Source organism: Colius striatus, chromosome 26 (assembly GCF_028858725.1).
Source record: "Colius striatus isolate bColStr4 chromosome 26, bColStr4.1.hap1, whole genome shotgun sequence".
Lineage (NCBI taxonomy): Eukaryota > Metazoa > Chordata > Aves > Coliiformes > Coliidae > Colius > Colius striatus.
In genome coordinates, this window is record NC_084784.1 from 3,311,377 (window position 1) to 3,320,277 (window position 8,901).

Below are 8,901 nucleotides of genomic sequence, written 5' to 3' on the forward strand. Positions count from 1 at the left end.
TTAACTACAGCCACAGGCATCAACAATCATGTCGGGGATGTCAGTCTTGACGATGTTGCTGTTGCGGTCGAAGTAGAGGACGGAGAGCGGGCGGCGGCGCGTGGGCACGCAGCACGAGTGGCCGGCCGCCTGCGCCTTGTTGGCTTTCACCAGGTTGAAGACGGCCGTGTGGAAAGAAGCAGCCATGCCAGGGCTGCCAGCCACGTGGAGAGGGCACTGGCCCACGCAGTAGTTTATCTGGTAGCCCTCGGGCTTAATGATCCAGTCGTTCCAGCCGATGTCACGGAAATCCACGTAGTAGTCCTTGCGGCAGCACAGGTTGGAGTTGTGGCTGCAGCGGAGGCTGCGCTTGGCCAGGCGGTGCCCGGGCTCCCTCACCTTTGCTTTGGCTACCAGGAAGGGCTGGTGGGACCGGCTGGCGTTGACTATCGCTGTGACATCGCCGCCGCTGCTCTCCAGCCGCAGCCGCAGGCTCCCGCGCTCGCCACCGAAGAAGCTCTGCAGGGCGGGCGCCAGGGCGAAGGGGTGCCAGGCGCTGCCCCTGGCGCTCAGGAGCCTCTCGCTCAGCAACGTGCGGTTGCCCCTCAGCGAATCGCCTTCCCCACCAGCCAGGAAGATTCTCAGCCTCAGGTCGTAGGGAACTCGGAGGTAAAGCCAGAGCTGAGCCTGCAGGATGCGAACGTCTCGCTCTTGGGTCTGGCTGAAGTGGAACCGCAGCCCCAAGGCAGAGGCAGACGTGGGCTCTGAGGGGAGAGAGAGGTGAGGGAGGTGAATGCTGCATGGTGAAAGCTTCACCCCTGGCCTGCACATCGAGGCAAATCTCTTCCAGGTTCTTCTCAGGAAAGACCTACAACCTTCCCCCTGCCTCCACAGGGCCCTCGGGCTGTCCCACTGCCATCCTCGGACACGCTGCCAGGAGCGGAGCGGTGCTGGAACGGGGGGCTGTTCCCCCCCTGCCTGGCAGAGAAGTGGGGAGGGGGCACCTGCTCCCACTTGGCTCTTCTGCCCCTTTCCCTCTGCTGCACGGTGCAGAGCTGGAGAGTATTTCCATCTCCCCAGCTAGTCCTTGCATCTCCCTGCTGGGACTCCCAGGCATCCCATCCTTCCAGGATGGAACAGGCTTTGCCATCCTTTTAGTGGAGGGTCCCAGCTGGCCAGTGCAGGAGCAAAAGAGGAGCTGCTCTCCTTCTCCCAGGCTCAGCCTTCTTGCATCAGCAGCGCTGGGAGGTCACCGGTGCACAGCAGGTGCATTAACCAACGATTTAATCACAGCCCGCACGGCTCCGGGCTCCCTCACCCTGCTGCGGGGAAGGAGGTGGTCGGGACCCTGCCCCAACCGTGCTACACCCCCCCGAGCTCCGGGGGCTGCACATCCCCGCGGGAGCCCCCGTCCCGAGCCGTGCTACAACCCTCCCGAGCTCCGGGGGCTGCACATCCCCGCGGGAGCCCCCGTCCCGAGCCGTGCTACAACCCTCCTGAGCTCCGGGGGCTGCACATCCCCGCGAGCCCCCGGCACCGAGCTCAGCCCCAGCACGAGCCCTCGGGGACCACCGGAGCCCCCCCGGGGGTCGTGCCCGGCTCCCCGCGAGCCCCGCGCACCCACCTGGCTCCGCGAAGCTGATGATCTCGTAACTCTGCTCCTCCCCGTCGTCGTCGTCGGGGCCCCGGCGGCCGCCTCCCGCCTGCAGCCGCCGCAGGGCGCGGGCCACGGCGGCTCTGGGGACGGCGTGGGAGAGTCTCGGCCGCTCACGGAGCCGCAGCTTCTCCAGCAGCTGCCGTTTGGCCGCTTCCTCCAGCAGCCGCCGCTCGGCTCCCGCGGCGCAGCTCGGGCAGCGCGGTTCGGCCGCCGCGCACAGCAGCGCCGCCAGCAGCAGCCACGGCCCCGCCATCCGCACCGACGGGACGGACCCCACCGGCACTGGCGGCGGCCGGCCCGCCCAGCTTTGGGCACCTGCGGCCGGGGGCGGGCCCGGTGCCCCCCCGCCATTGGCCGGATCACCTGCCCGTCCCGTCGAGCCGCGGCCGGGGCGGGGGATTACCGGGATTAGCCCCCCTTCCCCCGCCCCACACCCCCACCCCCATCCCTGTCCCCCTGCGCCGGGGGCGGACGGGGCCCCGCTGTGGCCGGGGCTCTGCGAGGAATCGGGGGCTGCTGCCTGTGTGTCCCCCCCGGCCCGTCGGGTGTCCGTGGGGAGGATCCCCGGGGCAGGCACGAGCAGAGGGCACCGCGGGGGCAGGACACGCGTGGCGGGGGGGGGAAGACACGCGGGAGGTCGGGCATGGGGGGGTTCATATGGGGCTGCAGAAATGGTGGTGCATGCACAAGCACGTGCCCACGGGGCTCTTGCACACTCGTGTGCTCTGGCTGCAGCTCGCCCCAGCATCTGCCTGGGGGTGCAGAGGGACACGGCCAGCACCTCCCCACAGCCCCAAAAGCTGCTCCAAAAGCTGTGGGAAGCGAGGGCTGGGGCAAGTGCTGGGTGTGTGGAGGAGCATCAGCCCTGGAGCAGCCCCAGGGATGGATCCCAGCCTCGCCTGCTGCTGTGGAGCCTCCAGCCCTGCCCTCACAGCCTGTGTGGCATCCCAGGCACCTCCTCGGTCCTTCTGGCAGCACCAAGCTGTTTTAGGGCTGCCAGAGAACCCAGTAGGCATCATGGGGAGGCTCCCAGGTTGACCTCTACAGCTCCCTGGGGACTGTTCACATCTCTAGGCTGTTGTTGCTTCTACCACGTGAGGAGTTTGGGGGGTCTGAGCTCATCCTTTGGGCTGCTGGTCCAGGCTCAACCCCAGCAGAGCTGGGCAGGGACACTGAAGGTATAAACGGTGTCCCTTGTTCCCCCCAAAAACAGGTGCTTGTAGGTACCAAAGACTTGAGGTGGCAGCCAACATTCCAGAAGGATCCTTTGGGATCCTTGGCCCCAGGTGACGTGCTCAGAGCAAAGCCCACGGAGCAGGGTGAAATCTCCTGCAAGCGGTACAAGATGTTGTCAAGGGGGGAGTGGGGAGAGCCCCAAGCTCCTGTGCCAGAGCAGAGTGCCCACAGAATGCAGTGGGAAGCTGAAGCCCAGCCAGACTTTCAGGCATGTGCTGTGCCCACCGTGCCATGTGGCACCGACTCCAAGGTCTCGGCCACTCGGAGCCCACAGAGGTGACGTGTAAACAGAGTGGGCTGTCTGGGAAAAAGCACCCACCAGAGATGATGCAACCAGAGTGCAAGGGGCAAAGTTCTCAGCTGGTTGGGCGTGCTGGCAGCTCCCAGAATAGCCCAAGGAATGTCAACAAGAGAGAAAAGAGTGGGCACAGCCTGGCCTGGGAGCACAGCTCCCACAAGGCCTGGGAGCCTTGGCTGCAGGCACTCGCAGGTGGCACTGCCACCCGGGCACGGGTGCTCTGTGTGTGCTCACAGAGCTCACACACAGATGCTCAGCTGCACACACACATCTGCAAACACATGGTCAGTCCCTCAGCCCAAATATTTGGATACAAGCTCCACCTGTGGCCGCGCTCATCCGTGCACCGTGTGCCTCTCGTTCCACCTTCCCATCCTGGAAGTGGAGCGTTTCCTTCGTGGCTTCTCCAGGCAGCCCCAGTCCCTGACAGGCTCAGGAGGGAAGCAGCTCTCTCCATCTGACAGTGTCCCCACGTGCAGTGAGCTGAAAGGAGTCCCAAAGCACTGCTGGGGGGCCACAGCTCCACGTTAAACCCTGTGCCACCAACCAGCTCTCAGCAGCCACATCGCACGTGCAGGGGAAGGGAAACTGAGGCACGATGCCATGCTGAACCCCTCCTTCCCTGCCAGATCCACAGAGCCAAGATCAAGGCTGTGGCACAGCATGAAACAGGAGGCAAAGAGCTGTGGTTAAAAGGGGAACCATCCTTTCCAGGCTGGGGAACAGGGTGTCCCCAAGGGGATTCATCCCTTTGAGCCTCCCGAGATCCCTCTGCACTGCTCAGCACCCGTGGCTGTCACCACGGACCCCCGTTTCACCTCCAGCACCCCATGGGGCTGTGTCCTCCCACGTTGCCAACCCCCCCAGCCCCCCTCCCAGCACACTCTGGCCCACCAGATCTAGGCCAGGGGTCAGCGTGGAGCTGTGAGTGGTTCTTGCACCCATTGCATAAGTGTGTTGTTGATTAAGCAGTTCCCAGAAAGCAAAGCCCAGGGACCGGTCTGACCCAAATAACCCCCCCTGAGTGCCCCCCCCCCTCCCCAGGCCCAGCTCTCGCTGTGCACATGGCTCCTGGGCCTCCGACCTTGTGTCCGGTGGGGCAAGTGTGGCACCTGACAGCCTGACCCAGAGGTGCCAATGGACTGAGTTAAGCAGAGACCCCCCCCCGCCCCAAGAGCTCGTGTCCCAGCACCTGAGCCTGGCTCCTGCCACAACACCCGTTTCTACGGGGCTCTGGCACCGAAATCGGCCAACAAAGTGCCCGAGTCACCTGTGAGCCTCGTGGCACAGCCCACGGGCTCTTCCTCCCTCGAGCAAGTGCTGAAGGACACAGGCTGGAGGAGCAGCAGCAGGCTGGGGGGCTCCGGGGCGTGCAGCCCACCCCCTGCAGCCGGGACACGGAGCCCGGGGCAAGCAGCGGCAGCGGGCTGGAGGCACCGGGAGAGCGGGGCCGGGCACGATGGGGTCCTACCGTGGGAAGGGAACGAGGCCAGGGCTGACGGCCAGAGAGGGAAGGTCGGCGGCCCCGCTTCCCTGGGATAGCGTGGTCCTCACCCGCTCCCGTCCAGAGGCTCGGGTTGCCCCGTCTCATCCCGCTCTCCCCTCCAGCACCCCGGGCTGCGCCCCCAGGGTCCCGCAATCCCCTCCAGCAGCCCGAGCTGCATCCCCCCTCCATCCTGCGCTCCCCTCCAGCACCCCGGGCTGCATCCCCCCTCCATCCTGCTCTCCCCTCCAGCACCCCGGGCTGCATCCCCCCTCCATCCTGCGCTCCCCCCCAGCACCCCGGGCTGCACCCCTGGGTCCCGCTCTCCCCCCCAGCACCCCGGGCTGCATCCCCCCTGCACCCTGCGCTCCCCTCCAGCACCCCGGGCTGCATCCCCCCTGCACCCTACGCTCCCCTCCAGCAGCCCGGGGTGCACCCCCGGCTCCCACTCCCCTCCAGCATCGGGCTGTCCCCCGGGGATCGGGCTGTCCCCCCCGTCCCTCCCTCCAGCACCCCGGGCTGCTCTCCCCGCGCCCCTCCACGGGCAGCGGGTGACGGATCTCCCGTGCGCGTCCCCGAGCCGCGGAGCCTCGGGCGGGCGAAGGGCGCCCCCCAGCGGCTGAAGGCAGCGCCGCAGCCCCGTCGGGCCGGGGCGAGGGGCGACGGGCCCGGGGGGCTCCCGGTGGGTCTCGCTCCATCCCCCCAGCTCGAGGCGGGACCCCGGGACGTGGCAGCGGCTGAGCCGAAGGCGCCCGGCCAGGACAATCAGGAGCCTCCGAGCCGGGTTCCGAGGGGCTGCGAAGCGCCCGTGAGGCTGCGAATTAACAATTAACCCTTTTCAAGGCAAAAGCAGCGGCTTTCAGGAATTCCCACCCCTCCCTCCCCTGGGAGCCGGGCGGTGCCAAAGGACGCCCTGGCACCCCGCGCCCGGACCTTTGCTTCAGGGCTTGTTGATACTGGCAACGGCTCCTTGCAGGAGCCACCGGCCGCAGCTGCGCGTCCCCGGGGCCGAGGGTCGGCACCTCCCGCAGCCTCGTGTTCCCCTTCCGTGCCAGATCTGGCACAGCCCAAAAGCTGGGTCGATGCTCTTTGCACCGCGTCTCCCACGCTGGGCTGGGCTGGGGGAGCTGCGGGGCAGCTCCACTCGGGCTCCCTGAGCCCAGGAGGGTCTCAGGCAGATCCCAAAGTGAAGAGGGGACCCCAGCAGAAGTGTCACAGCAGAGGGAGAGGGGCAATGGAATGTTAACGTCAGCCTCCTCCCCTCTGATGCCAGCAGTGGAGGAGAAGCAGGTGCCCAGAGGGAAGCTGCATCCTGCTGCTCTCAGGTTTTGCTGTGCTGCTCCCTAAAGAGCTCGAGCTGGAGCATTTACACCAAAGTTACTTTTGCTGATGAGGGAGAAGAGTTGCAAAACAAGGCAGAGCTTTGGGGAAGCCCAGAGAGACACTTTTCCCTGTGTGGCTGGTTAGGGCTTTAACTCCCCAGCTCCTGGCTGAGCTGTGGGGGCTGAGCAGCTCTTTGTGTGGACTGAGAGCCTCTGCTCACCACGGCAGGGAGGGAGGGGCAGAGGGAAGGAAGGAGGGAGAGGACTGTCTGGCTCCAAGGGATCCCCCTCCCTCGCCTGCACCCTGCTCACCCTGCAGTGTTGCCCAGGTGGGAGCGTTGCTGTGGGATTCCTGACCCTTGCTCACCCTCACTCGCTGTGGGAGTGGGGAAGGGGCTGTGGGCTGCACCCAGGGGTCCTGTTTCCCACGAGCATGGGACAAGCCACACTGTATGCAGAGAAGTGCTTGTGCTCTGGGCCCCTGGACACTGCTTATCTGGGGAACCTCTGACCTGAAGGCACCAGAGAAGGCACGTTTTCCAGGTGGTTGGCAAACCCCCAGGACAACGTGTTCTGCCCTAACCTCAGGCTGCCAGGGACAGAAATAGAGCCTCAGGGATCCCTCCTGAGAGAGATGCTGCTAATCCCAGGCTCTTTGAATCCCCAGGACCTTCACAGCCTTTGGGATGCAGCTGCTCTGGGGGGCTTGGGCTGTCTGCACCACACAGAATGGTAGCACAGGTGACAGAAGGCACCACAGAGCCAACTCATAGGTCCAAGGAGGTCTGGACCAGGAGATGCTCCCCACCCCTGTGCCTGAGAACAGGGGGTAGGTTTGCCAAAGGGTCTGTGTGCCCTGTGGTGAGCTGAGTGCAGGTGCAGCTCAGCCAAGGGCAGAGATGGGGTTTGGGGAGCAGGCAGTGAAAAGGGACGGTTCCCTGCAGGTGCTGTGCAGCAGTGATGGGCAGCCAGCCCTGCTCTGCCCCCTGGGCAGCTGGGGAGGTGACTGGCAGGAGTATTGCAGGGCCAAGAAGGGGAAGTGAGGGCATCCCAGCCTCCCTTAAGGGCTTGTGGCACCTCCAGATACCTCAGCCCAGGATCTGGGGCTTGTGCTGCCCTGAGCTGAGGCATCTGTAAGACCACAGGGCCCAGCCAACAGCTCCTCTGCCCCTGCACTCAGCCCCTTGCTGCCCATGCCTGCTGCAGCCTAGAGAGATCAGCACCAGCCCAAGAAAGTTGTTTGTTCAATAAATATAGACAGTGAAAACAAAGAGTTGGGAAAAGAAAGAGGAAAGGGAAAAAAACCACCAAACCCTTGCGAAAGTGACCTTGAGTCCCAGACAGAATCGATCCCTGAGCCTGCCCCTGAGCTCCCTGCCCCTGAGCTCCCTGCCTCTGAGCTCCCTGCCCCTGAGCTCCCTGCCTCTGAGCTCCCTGCCTCTGAGCTCCCTGCTCCTGAGCTCCCTGCCTCTGAGCTCCCTGCCCCTGAGCTCCCTGCCTCTGAGCTCCCTGCCCCTGAGCTCCCTGCCTGTGAGCAGCAGCTGGGTCAGCAGGCATCCTGCAGGTCCAAATCTTGGAAGCATCAGGGTTTGGAAGCCTGGATCTCGATGTGGTGGCTGCTGTGACCTAATGGGGAGCAGGGCTGGGTGGGAGCAGCTGCCTCAGGATGTGTGCAGGGCTAAATGCTGTCTCCTTGTAGAGGTTGCTCCATCCCTGCTCAAGGTGCCACAAAGCTTCTGAAGCAATGTGCATCCTGGTCCCTTCTCCAGCCAGAGCTGCTCATGGCTCCAACCAGCCAGTGGGACAGTAGACACAAAGCCATCCTTCCAGCCAGATGGGGAGAAGGTCTGGCAGCACCCTCCTCCATCTGCTGACCCTCTTCCCACTTGCCCCAGCTCTGTCTCCAGTCTCTGGGGTGAGGCTGTCAGTGCCTGCAGGGTGAACCACGGGACTCCAGCCCCCCAGCTCCACCCCAGCCAGCTCCATGCACCTCAGAGGCATCACCCCAGGAGCTCTCCTCCTGCATCTCCCACTCCCACCACCCCTCTCTCCCCTCTCTCAGCCCTCACCCACGGAAGGGACCCAGGGGCAGGCGTGGGGAGAGCAGCAGGTCCCATCACGTGGCCCATGTGTCAGAGCTGTCCTTTGCCCCCGGCTCTCACGGCCAGGCTGGCAGGGGCAGCACAGGGGGCAGCTGCGGTGGGACACGGGCCAGAGACGTGCCCAGAGCTCGCTGCCCTGGGAGGGAGGTGGTGTGGGCTTGGGGGAAAGGGTGGGTGTGCTTTGGCAGTTGTGCCTGGCAGTCTCAGAAGGGGGAGAGCTGCTCTTGGTCTGACCCGAAACAAGAAGCATCAAACACAGATGGATTTGGTGCAATGGCACGTTGGTTCCAGTCAAGGAATGGTGCTTTTCCCAGTGGGAATCACAAGCCTCCCGTGTCCAGGGCTTCCCTGGATCTGGTTGAGACAAGTCAGGAAAGACAGCCAGGGGGGACAGAGCAGGAGAGCTGTGAGGGGCAGCAGCACTGTGTGTCCCATGGGAGATGCCCAACTGCACTGCCTGGGCTTTCTGACCAAGTCAGTGGTTAGGACTGTGGGTGGCAGGGTCAGTTCTGTGCTAAAGCACATCCACCACCTTGCACCTCGGGGAGAGGTGTGCTGGCACACAGCAGGGCCGTGTGTGCACACATACACGTGCAAGCACTACAGCTGGGGGTCTTTTATTGATTACCAGGTAGCTGGGATGCTTGGGGAGGGAGACACTTTCCTCCTGCTGGGATCAATTTCCCCTTCCTCAATGTCCAGCTGAGGACTGAGGCCCCACAAACAGCCTCCTCCCCTCTAGACATCCCCCAGCACCTTTCCAGCTTCCATCTCCCTCAGCAGGCTGATGTGGCTGCTGCTGGGACCCATTTACCTAAAAAGCA

The 8,901-nt window shown here is 64.5% G+C and overlaps 1 protein-coding gene across 1 annotated transcript; it reads right to left on the reverse strand.

Annotated features, from left to right (window-relative positions):
* On the reverse strand, positions 1-1,889 carry LOC133627895 (inhibin beta C chain-like). Its single transcript, XM_062015334.1, has 2 exons — positions 1,604-1,889; positions 1-743 (listed from the first exon to the last, which is right to left on the reverse strand). Exons 1-2 carry the CDS (start codon positions 1,887-1,889, stop codon positions 1-3), a joined length of 1,029 nt encoding a protein of 342 aa, XP_061871318.1.
* Between the last annotated feature and the right edge of the window lie 7,012 nt (positions 1,890-8,901).

Bases quoted from the DNA above. Each gene is read 5' to 3' on its own strand.
- LOC133627895 (XM_062015334.1), bottom strand. From the start codon at position 1,889: ATGGCGGGGCCGTGGCTGCTGCTGGCGGCGCTGCTGTGCGCGGCGGCC. The intron at 744-1,603 runs GTGGGTGCGCGG...CTCTCCCCTCAG, and splicing joins CATCAGCTTCGCGGAGCCAG to AGCCCACGTCTGCCTCTGCC.